The sequence below is a fragment of the Zingiber officinale genome, chromosome 2A (genome assembly GCF_018446385.1).
Source record: "Zingiber officinale cultivar Zhangliang chromosome 2A, Zo_v1.1, whole genome shotgun sequence".
In the NCBI taxonomy this organism is placed as follows: Eukaryota; Viridiplantae; Streptophyta; class Magnoliopsida; order Zingiberales; family Zingiberaceae; genus Zingiber; species Zingiber officinale.
Genome location: NC_055988.1, coordinates 107,165,042 through 107,182,905, shown reverse-complemented (window position 1 = coordinate 107,182,905; position 17,864 = coordinate 107,165,042). Strand labels below are relative to the sequence as shown.

Genomic DNA, 17,864 nt, shown 5'->3' with positions numbered 1-17,864 from the left:
ACTTTTTTTATAGAAATAAAGTAATGTTGAAACTGGTTTTGTATACTACTTTGTGGTTTTCATGCAAACTGCACATCCGTAAGATTTGAGATCTTATTTGAGTGTTGACTTTTTGCACATATATATATGATATGTTAGCGTGTAAAGCAGTGATGGATCATTAATATTATGAAGACAAAAGGTACATGACTTACTCTCTGATTCCTTCTTTGTTGCTATTGTTAGCTATTCTAGTTGCTTGCTATGACTGTAACTATATTTTTTTTTACAATAAAATGGAGAAAGCATGGTTTGCAAGTATCTGAAATTCTACATTCGATGATCAGTATGCAGAAAAGGGATCAGAGAAAGCATGGTTATGGTCTACTTCTGTATAAACTTAACATGTTGTAAAAACATATGTGTATTTATTATTCTTTCAGAATAAGTTTTTTCATACATATAATAGTGTATTTCTTTTGATATCAATAGGTTGTTAATCTCCTGGTGCCTTATCAAAGGGGTGGAAAGATTGGACTTTTTTATGGAGCTGGTGTGGGGAAGGCTGGATTTATTATGGAACTGATGATCAATAATATTGGAAAAGGTTGGTATAAAAGAATAAGCAAGTGAGAAAAAAGAGTTCAATGAAATCCTACAAGTTGAAGATTGTGATGAGACTTGGGTTGATAATAATTAAGTGCAATCCTACATGGCATGAACCACCATCACAAGTTTCTAGTCTTTTGGCTATTGTTCATTAGTTGTAAATGGAACTTATTTGTTTATTTGTATTGAGATAAATTTTATTTGAACATGAGACATGTTTCTTCTTTTGTGATTGTAATTCTTGTATAAGTAACATTCTGAATGACATTGATGTGGGGAATATTCTTTCTTTTGTGATTATGATTCTTTATTATATATTTATATTGAAATATGATATATTGGTATTAAAATATAATAATTTAAAAGACAACGGTTTAAAACCATTGTTGTTGTCTATCACCCTCAAAGACAACGGTTAAAAACCATTGTCGTAACCCCAAAAATGGTTGTAACTGGCAGTGTTAGTAAAAAATGCTCTAAACAACAATGGTTTTAAACCATTGTCTTTTCATTCAAAGACAACGGTTTAAAACCGTTGTCGTAGCCCCCCACTTTTAACAACACTGCCAATTACAACAGTTTTAAAGGGTCTACTACAACGGTTTTTAACCGTTGTCTTTTAATGTTTTTGTTGTAGTGGTGGTAGCTAATGGTACAGTTATAATCCTTCAGGATCTCCATCCATCTCTTCTATTGGAGATTGAGTTCCTTCTGGGTGAAAATATATTTGAGACTCTTATAACCAGTGAGAATCTCAAAAGTAATATCAAACAGATGATGCCATCAAATCTTCAAAGCAAAGATAATAGTGGCTAGCTCCAAATCATGTATTGGGTAGTTCTTCTCATACTCCTTCAACTGACAAAAACATAGAAGACTACTACGAATCCGTCCTCTCTAAAGGGCAAAGCCAGAACTAGTGTCGACGCTAATCTCCTCTTCAGCTCCTAGAAGCTGTTCTCGCAGGCTTCTGACCACGTAACCTCACGTCTTTCCTGGTCAGGCATGTCAACGGTATAGTAATGCGAGAGAAACCCTCATGTACCATCTGTAATATCCGGTCAATCTCAAGAAACTACGAATCTCCTGAACTGATTTCGGCTGTTCCCAGCTGGTGACAGCCTCGATCTTCTGAGGATGTACCAAAATACCTTGGCTAGAAACCACTGTTAGAGTATATACTAAAAGTCTAGCTTTTGGTATAAACATTTATCTAGAAATAAGAATCACATTGGTCAAATGTCTACATTTATGATAAATGTAGTTGCTCAATTAATTTATATTGTAGATAACATGGTGTGTGGTGTCACACACAGAGGATCATGTTATCAGTATCTTATAAATTATAAACAGTAGCTCACGACCATAATGGAAAGGAACAAACCATTGGAAGGTCGTAGTGTAATTAGGTATCAGTTTATCTTGACTGTATAATTACACTAGTACACTCAGAGTGTATTGAGTAGGACCATCTGAGGTCGTTTCTTTTATACTGACTTCATAAAGAAACAAAGACCTCGGTTATTATGGAAGTGTGTGCTCTTAATCCTAATATAATAACAAGCACATATATTTGATATTTATTTCTTTAATTTATCAATGGGTGAGATTTAGTTCGATAAATCAATAAGCCCGATAAGTTGGGAAATTGTATCACTTATAGTGTGTGTTGTTGATTATAAAAGGAAACTGTGTCCTAGAGATACTAGGTTGATAATGTCCTCAAGAGGAGCTCATAAGGATTGTCATGTTAAACCCTGCAGGTGGACTTAGTCCGACATGATAATAAGGTTGAGTAGTACTACTCTTGGACTAAGATATTAATTAAATGAGTTGTCAGTAACTCACTTAATTAGTGGACATTCGATATCTTAAACACAGGGAGACTAACACACTCATAATAAGAAGGAGCCCAAAAATGTAATTTGGGATTGGTGCGGTAGTTCAATAATAGTTCTCTAGTGGAATGAATTATTATTGATAAAATTAAGTTGTGTGTTCGGGGCGAACACGGGATGCTTAATTTTATCGGGAGACCAAAACCAATTCCTCCTCTCGGTCCCTATCGTAGCCTCTTAATTATAGAGTACTATACCCACCTATACCCACCATCATACCCATGAGAAAGGGGCCGGCCAAGCTAGCTTGTGGTTCAAGTTAGGGCCAGCCAAGCCTTGGTTCATGGGTGGCCGGCCCTAGCTTGAACCCAAGCTTAGGTGGCCGGCCCCCATTAAATTAAAAGGAATTTTAATTTTATTTTTTATTATGTGGAAGAAATAATTTATTAAAGAGAATTTAAATTAAAATATCTCTCTTATAAAAGATCTACAAAAGATTAAAGAAAGAGATTAGATCTCTTTCCTTATTTGTAGATTGGTGAGATATTTTATTTTCTCTCTAAAAATTATTCACATGTTGTAAAATTAAAATTATAGAAATTTCCTTTTATCAACCATGAAGAGATTTTTGAAGAGAAATTTTAATTTTAAAATTTCTGGAGATAAATTAGGAAGTTTTAATTTGTTGATTGAAATTCTCCTAATTATTCTCTTGATTGTGGCCGGCCAATACATGGATAAAAAGGAAGTTTTATTTAATACTTCAAATTAATTCATGTCAAGAAAAATTAAGGAAATTTTATTGTAATTAAATTTCCTAATTTGCCTAGGCCAAGGAATATAAAAGAAGGGGTGAGGGTGCCTTCAAGAGACACAACATCTATTATTTTCTCTCCCTCTTTTGTTCCTTGGTGTGGCCGGCCATCCTCTCCCTCTCTTCCTCTTGTGGTGGCCGAACCTCTCTCTCCCCCTTGGAGCTCTTGTGGTGGCCGGATACTACTTGGAGAAGAAGAAGAAGAAGGAGAGAAAGATAGCATCTCTTGGAGCTTGGTTAGTATTTTGGTTTTTCTCCTTGGTAAAGTTTTCCTTTGTGGCCGAACCTTGCTTGGAGGAGAAGAAGGTGGTTGGTGGTTTCTCATCTCGGTAGATCGTTGCCCACACAACGTCCGAGGTTAGAAGAGGAATACGGTAGAAGATCAAGAGGTTTTTCTTAAAGGTATAACTAGTAATTTTTCTTTCCGCGTCATACTAGTTATTTTTGGAAATAATACTAAATACAAGAGGCATATGATTCTAGAGTTTCGAATTTGTTTACGATATAGTGTTCTTTTGTTTTTCTTTTCCTTGTGATTTGATTGTTCTTTTCGGTTAACCTAAAGTTATTTTAGGAAATTAAATATTAGCTTTCTATAAAAGGTTTTGTCTAGTCAGTGGTGGTTGCTCCCATATCCAAGAAGGTCATGTGCCTCGCCACGTCAGTACTGGGAACCGATTATGGAAATTAATATTTAATGGAATTAATAACTTAAGGTGACTTGGGTCGAACGTGTTAAGTTCCGCAGGAGATCCAAGTCAAAACCTAAAAGAACAAATAGATTAAGTTTTGGATCAAAGGTGTTAAGTTCCGCAGGCGATCCAAAATTTAATTTAAAAGAACACATGGTAGCTAGGAAAAGGTTCAGACCTTTGTACAAAATTTTTATACAGTGGAACCTCTAGGCTTTCCGAGTAGCAACCAACAACCACATGTCCTAGATAACCGACTGAATATAGCCAAAAAGTACACTTGCTGAACTTCGCATATAGACGATGTCATCGAAGAGTCTCAAGACTATACGAAGATGTTGTGCATGTTCCTCCTCGGAATGCGAGTAGATCAAAATGTCATCGATGAAGACGATAACGAACTGATCTAGATACTCCAGGAAGTCGCGGTTCATCAAATCCATAAACACTGCTAGAGCATTGGTAAGTCCAAACGACATTACTAAAATCTCATAATGTCTGTATGTAAGACATACCCAACCATAAGATTACTAGCAATGAATTTGTAATCCGATCACCAACTACATATCACTAAATCCATAAATATCACACATGACACTCACTACATATATCCACTAATAGATCATTAAAATAAATATCCACTAATAGATCATCAGACAACCACATAACTTAACATTTAATCTAATATATCATTAGAAATTAACATAGCACAATATTTGATCTCACAATATCCATTAATAAATCATTAGAAAAATAACATATCACAATATATGATCTAACAATCTCAATCAATCTCAAACCATCCTCAACATCAATCAAACCTGATAATTTTCCAGTAACAAATTCTCATCTGGGTGTACTATCAAGATGTATAAATATATCACAATCCCACCTAAGATGTATGACTACTGAAATCCAAGGGATATCCCTTAACTTCCTGATCGATAATCAACAACTCTCCAAGTAGTAGAGATACGATCAATCCAAAAGATGAGTATAAAAACTCTACGAATCCTATCCAAAATGTCTTATGAGTATGTCAATCTCATCCTTTAGATACTAAGATATCCACACAAAAAAAAAATCACAAACCAAATTTCAAAAGGTCTCTCAACCTTCTGACTAAGAGTTTATCCATCAAAGAATATCACCACAAATCTCATAATCATACCCATAAAATGTCCTCCAACAACTATCGTCAAAATGTCGAACCCTCAACAAATATCGATAAAAGATCGAATACTCCAATCTGAATTATAAACTTCAAGACCATGGTAAAATAATCATGTGGTCAAGGTCTCAAGCTACTCGATGGAGACAAGGCTAGTAACCATTGTCTTGTAACACATCATACTATGATTGCTCCACCTGAGGTTCAGTAATCTCTAGTGACGAGCAATGCACACAAGGGTAGAGAAGTACTATCAACAAATAGCTAATCGACATAACTGTTGATCGGCGCTCTGCTCCTCGTAAATCATCATAAAATATTTTCACTCAGTGAAGGTGAAACTTCCTAGGTGTTAATCAACTAACACCACCTTGTATCACTGCGATTCATAAATCCCTAGATACCATCAAGGATATCTACGATCGGTTCATAAGCCAAGATCCCCCATGGAATAGCGTTAGGCGAGTCAGCTGGCCATCACCTTATAATCCATCATGCTACCGAAAGAGGTAGTGAAGTACTCGCTCTCAAAACACCTCAACGTAATCACCAAATGATGCTTTGATCTCAAAAATCATCATCTTCTTCTTCCTTCATGTGATGCCTTGTCACGTAAAAGATAAGCAATTAACTTTACCTTTTCTTACGTCAGTACAAACTATATATCCGAATGTACTCACCAAGTTATACAACCAAGTAATAATTGTATCTCATAAGTGTTAGCAGGTAGCTTTACACTTTTTCCTCAACACTGGGGGTATTTTATCCGAATGTACCTTCTAAGTCATCCTACCAGGTACAGACGGTCCAGGGTCAAAGTCCCCATGGAATAGGATACGTCAATCCTCTACAGACTAACCAAGCCGACAATGGTATACGGCTAATTCAGTCTTCTCTACATTGGTACAAGTCATGTACCCAAATGTGCCTCAAAATATCTAACCAAGCACGAGTAGCACAAAAATCAAAATCTCTATAGAAATAGAGTAAGTCAGTCCCCTATTGATCGAACCAACAAAATAGATTGGTCATCAGCTAACTGATCCAATAAGAGTACATCAATCCTCGACAAAAGTAACTAAGGTAAATCAATCCACAATTACCCAAGTCAATAAAGGTAAATCAGTCCTCTACAGCCAAAACCAAAAAGAGAATATAAATTAATCGTCTACAGACTAAGTCAACATGATTATTACTGGTAGTATGATTTGACGAATCCTTGAGGCTGCTATCCTTGATCTCCGGTAGGGTCAACCATGATCAGTGGTTGACCCATCACATGAAATATATGCTACAAACACCTAGACAGGTACTAAAAGAGTACTAACACACGTCATACTAACTATCATAGATAACTATATATGTACTAAAAGAAGTGCATGATAACAGTAACAAACATATCTCCTATAACTTAGAGATGTTCTGCTGCTACCTGGTCCCAAAACCTGAAAAGTCACATCGACAAAACTAAATCACGAAATCCAAAACATGAAAAGCAGGCCTCGTAAACCTGTGGCTCTGATACCAATAAATTGTCACGCCTCAAAGGAGTCCTTTCCAGAGGAAAATCTGGCAGCATCTCCCCTGTACCGGTGACAATATGAAGCATGAATACATCCACAAGAATACATTAGTCCACACAGCTTGAATATATATATATATATATATATATATATATATATATATGCAACTACACAGTTATATACTCAACCCCCTCGGTTGGAACACAAATAACCACGACCAAGCAGTTATATATAACGGCCCATACAGCTGTACCAAGAATACAATGGAAAAATAAAAGGGAAACCCATACAAACCAAAACAACACAACACAATGCGTGTCGACACGGCTTAATCACAAATACAACACCAAAAACAACGAAATAACCACATGGATAAACACTAATACAATACTAAATCAATAAAGAATATATAAAAATAAATCAAGAGTGAGGTAAACCATCTTCTGATGTCACATGGGACCGGCAGACAGGATACTCCAAGCGAGACGACATATCTATGTGCTAACCTAAAAACAATAAGAAAAAAAAAAGAGGTAGTGAGTTCAACAACTCAGCGGGTATCGGACTAACATGCATAGTAAAATATAACTACTAGAAATAATCATGGAGTACAGTCTCCTGAACAATAACAGGTAATGCAAAACTGAACAACAGAAGAAGAACTATACTTACCATGGTCTACTATCCTGACATAAGGGTCATCAAACCAAATACATTATGTCTCCTGTATGCATGTCAATCATATGTAACTACCAAAATGTAACATCCAAAATGCAGCAAGCACAAATAATAAATGCAATCCATGCATATGATACAAATGACATAGTCAACCCTGACACCAGTGAGCCAACTCACACGCGATGGTGAGGCCGAGTGGGTAAGGCTATAACAACTGTGCACTCTGTCATCACTACTCTTGAGTGACCGAGTGGACAGGATGCTATCGGAGTACACATATCCTCCTACCCCAAATAGAGTGGGGGAGTTAATCTCTCATCTCCCTGTGTCATAGTCAAGAGGAGGGATCCCTGTCCGCTACCATGCTGCAGTCATCACTACCCATGAGTGGACCAACGGAGCCCTGACAGAGCAAACTGTACACACCTTGCCTGATATACCACTAACCCATGAGTGGTTGTATGTACAGATCATGTAACTGGCGTTGTGCTCAACAACAATGGAGCCAACAATCGCTCAACATGCAATCATGCAAAATGGTGCATGACACTAAAACATGTAACTCCTGAAAATACCAGCCTCCTCATAATGTGTACCAAAAGGAAAACTAAGTCCATAACAATGATCTAGGTATACATGCTAGATAATAATCCTAGGTACACATGTCAAGAAATAAACCTAGGTATACATGCCAAGTAATAAACCTAGATACACATGTCAGGTAATATCTAGTAGCTAGACCTATATCCGGTAATACATTGTATGTCACTACATAAGTACACATGACAAGAAACAATAGGACATAAGCATAAATGCACAATAGATAACAATATGGACAAACTACGGATATCAAGTAGTAGCATACCAAGAAGATATAAATATAACCATTGCTACTAGTTATAACCTACTAAGCATATCAGAATGACAATATCAAAAGAGATAAGTCAAGGGTACCCGCCTTTATACGTAGATCGTGTCAAACCAATCCCATGTAGAGACGCTCGCCTCGAATCAAAGTCTTGCGATCACATAATTTATTTAGCTAATACATATGTAGCAAATAGTTAAATAAAATCCCCAACCTAATTAAGGAAAACCTTAATCAAAATAATTAACCTAATTCATTAATCCAATTAGATTTAACTTAATCCACAATTCCTTCACTTCAATCCTACTTATGAGTTAATCAATTTAATCATGGTCATCTTCTACGATCAATACACACTTAATTTATCCACAACAATTCAATGATCCTAACATCAACCATGCATTCATCTAAATCAATCAACTACCAAATAACTATCATGTATCAAACCAACTCACCCAAGCTGTATACTTCGTCATTAATTTGTCGATGGAGCGTTGGGTTTTTCGGGCCGGGAAAACCGCTTTTTCGCGTCGCGGAAACCCCGAATCACCCTAGCCAACGGATCTCGTGCGAAGAAAACTTTTCAAAACGATACGAGTACGAGTTTACAACTTAGATCTACTCCTAGATCTACATGAAGAAGAATTATACCTTTCGAAGCGTGCCTTTCGCGTATCCCGCTCGTCCAAAATGCCGAATCTCGAGAGTATCAAGATAGATACCCCTCTAGAAGTATCCACACGAACACGTAGGTGGAGAAAAACACACAAAGAGGTGTGCTAGCACCTATTTGTGGTTCGGCCAAGATGAGGAGGAGAAGGAGAGGAAGAGAGCTCCAAGAGGAAGAAGATGCAATAATAATCACTTGAATGAAAATGAATCCATTTTTTATTCAAATTGTGGCCGGCCACATTTCCCAAATGTAACCCCCTCATTAATGCATTAAGTTGTCATCAAAGAGGGAATGTAACCTCCATGAGGTGGCACTTACTAGTAACTCCCATGAGGTGGCAACCATGATGATGTGGTGCATCATCATTGGTCCACATCAATGCCAACTCACCAATGAGGTGGCATAAACTCAAGTCTAACTTGACTTTTTCATCTTCCTCTCAAATCAAGTCAAACTTGACCAAATCTCTTCCATGGTTGATTTAATCTAACCATTTGATTCAAGCCAACTTAATATAATGAATTTAATTCATTAAATTAAATTGATCTAATGAGTCATAATCTAAATTAGACTCATTGTATACATAAATCAACTTGAGTCTAACTCAATTAGCCCAATTTGGATTACTCTTAATCCAATTGGATCCATCAAATGAATCAAGTCCTCTTGGTTCATCATATGAACCTAATCTCCATCTCATTGTCCTAAGTGTGTGACCCTATAGGTTCTTGTAACGTTGGCAATGCCCTAAACCCATTTAGGAGCATAAGTAATGAGCGGTATCTAGCAACACATCATTACTACCCAAGTTACAAGAATATCGAGATTCAACATCACCTTGTGACTACTAATTGTGACTCCTCACAATATATGACAAGTGTCCTTCTATCCTAGACATCTAGATTGATCAATATGAGGCATACACCGTGTCATCCTCTAATCAATCTAAATCTTGAACTCCAAGTAGACACACTAAATCAAATGAGCTCGATATCCTATATTGATTCATTTGGGCATGGCCATGCACTTCGTGGTCTCACTCTATCAAGAATACCGATGTCGCTCCCGTCATATGGGAGGGATAGATCCCATCTACATCACTCACATCCCTCTGCATAATTTGTTATATACCCAGTAATCGCCTTTATAATCCATCCAGTTACGGGTGACGTTTGACGAAACCAAAGTACATAACTCCTTATGTAGGGATCTATGGTGACTTCAGGTCTAAGGACTAGTAGTCATACTAATAGCCACATGAGAAAGTATATGACACTCATATAACGATCCATGATACTTTCTCATGGCGGGTCATTCAGTATACATTCTCTAATGTATACTCATGTGTCAACTTGATATCTCTATATCCATGACTTGTGAGATCAAGTCATCGAGTTGACCTACATGCTAGTCTTATTGCATTAACATTGTCCCTGAATGTTAATACTCGACTAGGAATGATTAAGAGTAGTGTTCCCTATATCATCTCACTATCGGTTCAACTAACCGATTGATATAGGTGAGAACCATCTACTCAAGGACATTATTATACTTAGTTTATTTGGCACAAATACAAGTAAGTATAATAACCAAAATCCAAATGCATTTATTTATATAGAATATGATACAATAAGTCCAAAATACAATCATCTAATGATTGGCTCTAGGGCTCTAGCTAACACACCCGCTGCCGGAAACTGTGGCTGGAGCTAGATAAAACTGATGATCTCCAAATCAAGCACCCTAGAACCAAAATCAATACATCCACAACTGAGCACAATAATAAATTCTTAATCCATATCCTTTAGATTACCCACTTACCCCCAATAAATCCTCACCTTCTGGTCACATCGTCGAAACAATATAATCTAGCCGGAATCTTCTCATCGAACCAGAGGCTGAGATCCAGCATAAGTCCTAGAGGTAGAAAGGTAGAAGGATGATCGGCGGCAGTAGCTTGTGGCTAAAGAGAAGCTGTTGATGATGAAAAGGGCACAGATCAGGAGAGGAAGAGGAGGAATAGGTTAGGGCACGATGATAGGCGGTCGACATCGAACTTCTCAACGAGAAGAGGCTCGAAAGAGGGGCGGCTCAAGCGACTGGTGGTTGATGGCCAGCTAACATCAATCCATGGCATTGGGTGGTGGCGTGCCAATGGCTGGAAATCAAGAGCAGAACAGCCTCGCAACATCATCGGGTTGGAGGGCCAGATAGGAAAGGTCGACATCGTTGATTAGGGCTCGAAAGCAGTGCTGCTACCAATCTGCAGCTGACCTCGATGGTTGGACAGCAGTGGCTCGAACGATGATTGAAGGAGATGGAGTAGCTTCGCTCGTGCGAGAGAGAGAGAGATCGGGAGGGAGAGAGGCTGGAGGCTTTGTACTCGTGGGAGAAGAGGAAGTGAGGCGTCGGGAGGGTGGCGCCGGTTGGGAAAGACGAAGAAGGCGTCGACGACGATTTGGAGGATGAGAGGAATTCGGGGGGAAGAGGAGAGAATCAGGAAGAGGGGATCGACGAACATTTAGGGTAAAATATATTTATATACTTAGGTTTAAGTTTAATTAAATCCTAAGTCAAATTCTCAATCAACCCCCATCTATGGGTATTCCAAACAGATTTTTCCCAATCCTATAAATGCATACCCTCTAAATGCGCCATAGAGCTACGAAAAATTCTTAGAAAATTCCTAAAATTTTCTAAAATTCCACTAAGATTATTTTTCAAATAACCTTATTATTTAATTATTATTTGGGTATCGTATTTTACAGTCGGAGCTCAGCAAGGTGATGCACACAAAAGGCATGGATAAGAAGGCTCGCCCCGTGTGCTATAATGTCTATGGTTATTTTGAGAAGAGACAGAAGTTTATCAAATGGATAATCTAGTATATGGAGAAAGGGATCTGCAAGCACCTAGATTTCGCACCTGGTGGCGTCTCCTCCATGGTCCAAGTGACTAATCTCATAAACTCACCAAACCCTAAACTCTTGCAAACATCGGTTGGTCACAAGGCAAGCCGTCACTCTATTGTAGGACAACTTGTTGGGCTTCCACAAAGAAGATTGCTTGTTGAAGATTATAGGGATAGTTGTTGAATTGAAATTTACTTCAAAAATCAACGTCAGATTCTTTTGAGAAGACCTAAGCTGATAATCTCAAACTACTAAATAGGAAGAAAGAGCTTCTTAGAAAGCTGGGTTGCCTGGAAGACTTGGCCGAGGTGTTCAAGACCCAAGGTTGACATGTCCAAGGCTGAGACAAAGCTATCCGAGGCTAAGGCTAAGGTCAAGACTGAGATACTCGAGGCCGAGACAGAGATGTTCGAGGTCAAGACTGAGATGTTTGAGGTTGAGATAAAGATGTCTAAGTCCAAGGTCGAGACAGAGATGTCCAAGGCCGAGATAGAGATATCCAAGGCCGAGACACGAGGATGAGATAGAGATGTCTGAGGTTGAGATAGAGAAGTTTGCTGAGACACGAGGCCGAGATGTCTATTGAGACACAAGGCCAAGATGTCTACCGAGACACAAGGTCAAGATGTCTATCGAGACCTGATCGAGAAAGAAGATGCTCAGGTTTGCGTTTAATGTAGTTTTCTTAAAACAGATTCATTCTCCTCCTATTGTACTTCGAGGTTGTAATGAACACTCGTTTCCAATGGTACAACAAAATAATCATGTACACAACCAAGTGCTAGTTGTTCGTGGCGAATTGAGAGAATACCCGAATGCTATTATGGGTAGAGTTGTCTTATGAGTGCACGACAGAGAGAAAAAAATGGAAGAACGAAGATGGAGGAGTTTCTTTCTCTATTGCTTTCTGTCTATGCTGACCAAGCCCTTGTTCATGCCAGATAAACTCTTTGTTGATCGAGTCAAGGGATCTCCTACATGAATTCCCTGTTGACTTACCTCTGCATCAGTATCCATTTGATATATGTCCCATTTTGAGCTGTCCCAATTGCAATCAATGTATGGTGATAGCCATCATTCTTTAATTTGATCGAATATATCCAATTCAATCCAAGAACCAGTGTCTCATGTTTGATTGTGCTCCAAAACTTTTAATTCTTTCTCTATAGCATTATTCCATTCTGTGCTATCTCATACAAAGAGGTTGAGAAAAGGTTTGATAGATAAGGTTGAAGTAGCACCAGACCAATTATTTAAAATGGTTTAGGTTTATGTGCGTGCCTAAATATATTTAAATAGTAGAATTTTTGTGAAAATTAATATATGGGTTAAATATATATATATATATATATATAAGTGATAGAGAACAAAGTAATATAATCCATGCATTATTGGATTTATTCTCCAATAGCTAATAATCAATTTATTATTTCTAGACTATAATTTTTAAGAATCTTTATAATTCTCTATCTTGTCGAGTATTCCTTAAAAGTAGTCAAGCATTAGGAAGTGCATATAATTATTCCACTTATCTTTGTCTCTCTTATTTGCACTTCTATCTAATGGTGATCATCATCTCAAAATCATGTTAAGAAGGTGTGCATTTTTTTTATCTTTCAATAATTGAGATCGACTTAGTCAAAAAAGGTTTATCCCTTCGCTCGTCTTCTTCGATTGCGAATGACCCACGACTCGTGTGGGTGGTGACGGCTACTAGCTAAGGGTTGGGGTGAGCCCGCTACCTAAGACGCTCCACAATCGTGAGGGAGTGAGCTAGTGGACTGAGTGATAGGGACAAGAGGTAAATTGGAGATACGGAGCACTTTTGTTTTTTTTTTAAAAAAAAAATTTGGTTGCTAATAATCAAATATAGATTTTTATAATTATAAAAATTAAAAGTTAATTTTCCAAAATGACCCCCTTAATTTATGAAACGACAATCTGGAGGCAAATCAGAGCCATGAAGCAGTAAGGAAACAGGAGTTTTCTGTCTGTTTGCTGGATTTACCATGTCAGTCGCCGTCCTTTTTCACGTCCATTTCACGCGACAAGGAGATTCCACTTGTCTTCTTGTCCACCCAATTTCGACTTTGGTGATCCCACTGAACACTAACAGATTTAGTTTCCTGTAAAGGTAAAGAAGAAAAGACGATATCTTCTTCAACAAACAAGCTGCGATAAGATTCCTGCATTTGCAGTATTAAAAATTTTATCTTTTTTTTTTTAATCAGAGATTTCACATTCTATTCTCACTGTTTCCGTGGAAAGACTACAGAGATGCTAAGAAGTGTTGCTCTTTGTAATTGTATATCACTAGAACACTTTTCTTTCATCAGAGAAACAATAATTGATGAAGACAAATCTAAAAGGTAGAAGAGGCTTCTTCCTCAAACTTCTCTCCGTTGCTGCCGTAGTAATCGAACACTTGAACTCAGTGGTGGCTGCAGATGTCCAGTAGCTTTTTCCTTCCCTCCACAATCTCATCGAACAAGTCGTCCAGCTGCCCGATGAGGTTCTCAGTCCCGATCCTTAACGTCAAAAACCAGTCTTTTAGTCCTTCCAGCTTCTCCTTGAGCCTCCCTGCGGCGACGTCTGGTTCTGCGTCGGCCTTCTCCAGTTCCTCCTTCAGCTCCTCCGTCGCCGCCCGCGAGGCCCGGAACTCGTGCATCAATGTTCCCGGACCGCCACCGAGTTCCTCCACCTCCCCCAGCAGCCTCTGTTGCAGTCTCGCCAGGGGAGTGGCGTAACCTCCGGCGTAGAAGGCGGAGCCGTCGAGGTTGCCCTGATCGGGACAGCAATAGACCGATCCCCATATCAAGATTAAGAGAAGGAACGAGCTCACGTTCCTCAGCGCGTATAAGACTCCTCTGAAGCCGTTGAATCCGTAGAGCCTGGACTCCGAGAACGCCCTCTCATCATCCAACCGAAGCGAGTCCGGCTCCAATTTAGTCTCCGCCAACACCCTGTTCTCCTCCTCCAGTCTCATTGCTTCTCGCCTACAAAGTGTGATGGCTCGCAGCGCCTATTAGCGAAGGAAATCAGATTAGAAAACGCAACTTCAAGAAAGAATTTTGAGGAGCCAAGGAAGTCGACCCGGACCTGGAGAGCGAGGTCGGGATTGGGATTCCTGTGCCAGACTTCGAGGGAGGAGACCATGTCAGCTCCACGGGAGTTGTAACTCTCCATGCCGGAGACGCCAAGCTTGATGACATGGCAGACGTCCCAAAGGCGGGAGCTTTCGTCCATGTACTCGTCGAGCCACCGCTCACCGGCAGGCAGGTGGAGCTTCTTCACCAAGCCGATGAGCTGGGAGTGAAGCGAGCGGAGGAGAGCGATGGCACGCTGCAAAAACTGCAGCGACATGAAGGTGTTCGACGAAAGGTCGAGCTCATCTAGGCCGGCCGAAAGGGAACAGAAGAAGCCGTTGACGGAGTAAGGAGAAGGCCTCATGGCGAGGAGGATGGTGGGTCGAGGTGAGCCACGGGGGGAGAGGAGATTTAAGGAGATGAAAGGGGAAGGTTTGAGGACAATGATGAGTGTCTCCTGTGGGGGGAGAAGGATGATTAGGAATCTGCCATGTTGAGTTGTTTAGTGGCAGAAAGGAAGATGACTTGTGTTCATTGCTCTCTTCTCCTTGGACTGCTTCCTGTTCTCAGATTGGTTCCCACCTTTTTAATTCCTCTCAGTGACTGATGCATCTCCATGATGGAGTGGGTGGTGTGGGGGAGGCCACCACAATCTTTACTTCTCTTTCTGCTTCAAGTGGAGCGAGGGCCCTCTCCCTCAAAGTGCTCCCTGCTTTCATAGATTTTCTTCTTCTTTCTTATCTTTGGTTTTTTTTTTTTCTTTCTTAGCCATAAATGATAAACAGATCTCGTTGTCTTTTAAGTTTGAAAATCGGTTCCATGGAACCTCCCCGTGATGATGAGCAGCTGCCGCACTTGTCGATTCAAGGAAGAAGAAATTCATTAACATACGAATCAGTGAATTCGACAAGGTATGGCTTTGTCTGGCTGCAGAGATGCACTCACATCAATTTGTTCTTCCTTATACTGCACCGAGAGGTGGGTCTTGGTGTTGCAGAAATTGCAGTGGTCTTGTCTTTTGCTGAATACCTTTTTTTTAAAGGCATTTTACTAGCTTAAGTTTTAATATCATTTAAAACCGTACTTAATTTTTATAATATCTAAATTACGTATTATATTTGTAAAATATTCCTTCTTTTTCTCTACCGATCCATCCGTTAATTTCGTCTTAAATACATTTTTTTTATAAGTTTAAAAATGTGCTATTCTGAATTTATGCTATCAAATTTAGATTTGAAGGTATAAATACAATTAAAAAAAAGAGTTTGAAGTAATTTAGAATTTTTAGGCCCATAAATTTATTTTGGGCGAAATTGACTTATGGACTTGGGGCGTAAAGAAAAGGAGTAATATTTCAAGTGAATATGATATTTGCGTAATTCTGAAATTTACGGAGAATAAAGAGCTTGTTTGGCTGAAGAACGTAGCTAAAGCAGCTCATATTTTAAGATGATCTCTCTCTTTTCAGATAGATCTGCAGCCATGTGAAAGAGACCCCTGTTGAATTTTGCATAGCAAAGTTAGAGTTGGCTGTTGACGTTAATTGGTCGAGTTGTTTTCAAGACTGTTCGACTGTAGATTAGATGTTGTCTCGTGAAGAATAAATAATAGGAACCGAGAAGGTAGAGGATGATGTGGTGTTCGCTTCTGCCGGAGGTGTCGAAATCTAGATGCCGCCCTTAGTCGTAGAGAGGTGGGGATCTTTAGTTGTCAAATAATTCCATTGGTTTTACTTGTTCTAGTTGTCCGCCCATGTGATATGACATTTTATGTAGCGCATTCACATGACTCAACTTTAAGTTAAAACAATAACCACGCACTCAAATTGGTGTGCCTACACTAATAATCAAAATAAATGTTAAATAGACAACCATCTCCATTAACTATGTATGATACTAGTAATATCCTCGAGACTATGGTCTAGCGATAAAGACGCTCAGTTATCTCTTTCCATCTATGGTATATTTGTAGGATTTTTTTTTTCTAAAAAAAACTTGCAACTAAAGGATGTTGGATTTCTATGTCGCCCACTGCAAGTGCTTCCCGATTTATTTTGATGGCCGGTGGAACATTTTCGTGAGACCGGACTAATCCCCCAGGCTTGACTCTACCCAGCTTGATTAATCATTATTTTATATATGATACTAGTAAAGCCCCAGGGCAATGATACAACGGTAGGACATCTAAGTTTTCACCGAAGTACTCGTGGTTTAATCCCTTGTTATGATGTATTTGTAGGAATTTTTTCTCTAAATGGGCCCCATAACTAACGGTACTAGGCTTTTGGGTCATCAGCCGTGAGTACTTTTTGATTTACCCTGGTGGCCATTGGAAAATTTTCGTTGATTTAGGCCGGTCACCCCTAGGGCTAGTTAGGGTTATCATTTTTTTTATGTATGATACTAGTAAGTCTGCAATATTATGGTACAACGAAAGGGTATTAAGTTATTACTCAGACATTTACGGTTTAATTCCTAGTTATGGCACATTTATAGAGATTTTTTTCTCCAAATGGGGTGTGCAATCACAAGATGTTGGACTTCTAGGCCACCCGCCGTGAGCGCTTCTCAATTTACCCCGGTAGCTAGTGAAAGACTTCTGTGGTGGCGGGCTGGTTGTCCCAGATTCGGTGTTACCTAGTTTATCATTTTTTATGTATTATACTAGCAAGCTCCTCGGTACAATGGTAGGATACTCATATAATCTCCCAAATATTCATGGTTTGATTCCCAGCTATAATGCATTATAGGACATTTTCCTCCAATAAGATGGCAAATCTAAGATGTTGAGTTATTGAGCCGCCTACTACAAGCACTTCCATATTTACCTGATGGTCGATGAAAATTTTCAGTAAGACCAGACTGATCATCCCAGTATTAGACCCGAAGGGTTGGATACATGATTCTAGCTAAAATATATATATATATATATTACTAGCAATATAATTAACAATAGCAATGCCAAGCTCCCGAGCTACAATGCAATGGTATAGCGCTTCTACAATTAATTAAGCATTCACGG

General features: G+C 38.9%; 1 protein-coding gene across 1 annotated transcript; it reads right to left on the bottom strand.

The window, feature by feature from the left end:
• Positions 1 to 13,930: 13,930 nt before the first annotated feature.
• Positions 13,931 to 15,601, bottom strand: LOC122041881. The gene is made up of 2 exons (XM_042601746.1): positions 14,857 to 15,601; positions 13,931 to 14,779 (listed from the first exon to the last, which is right to left on the bottom strand). Exons 1-2 carry the CDS (start codon positions 15,205 to 15,207, stop codon positions 14,189 to 14,191), a joined length of 942 nt encoding a protein of 313 aa, XP_042457680.1. The 5' UTR covers positions 15,208 to 15,601; the 3' UTR covers positions 13,931 to 14,188.
• Between the last annotated feature and the right edge of the window lie 2,263 nt (positions 15,602 to 17,864).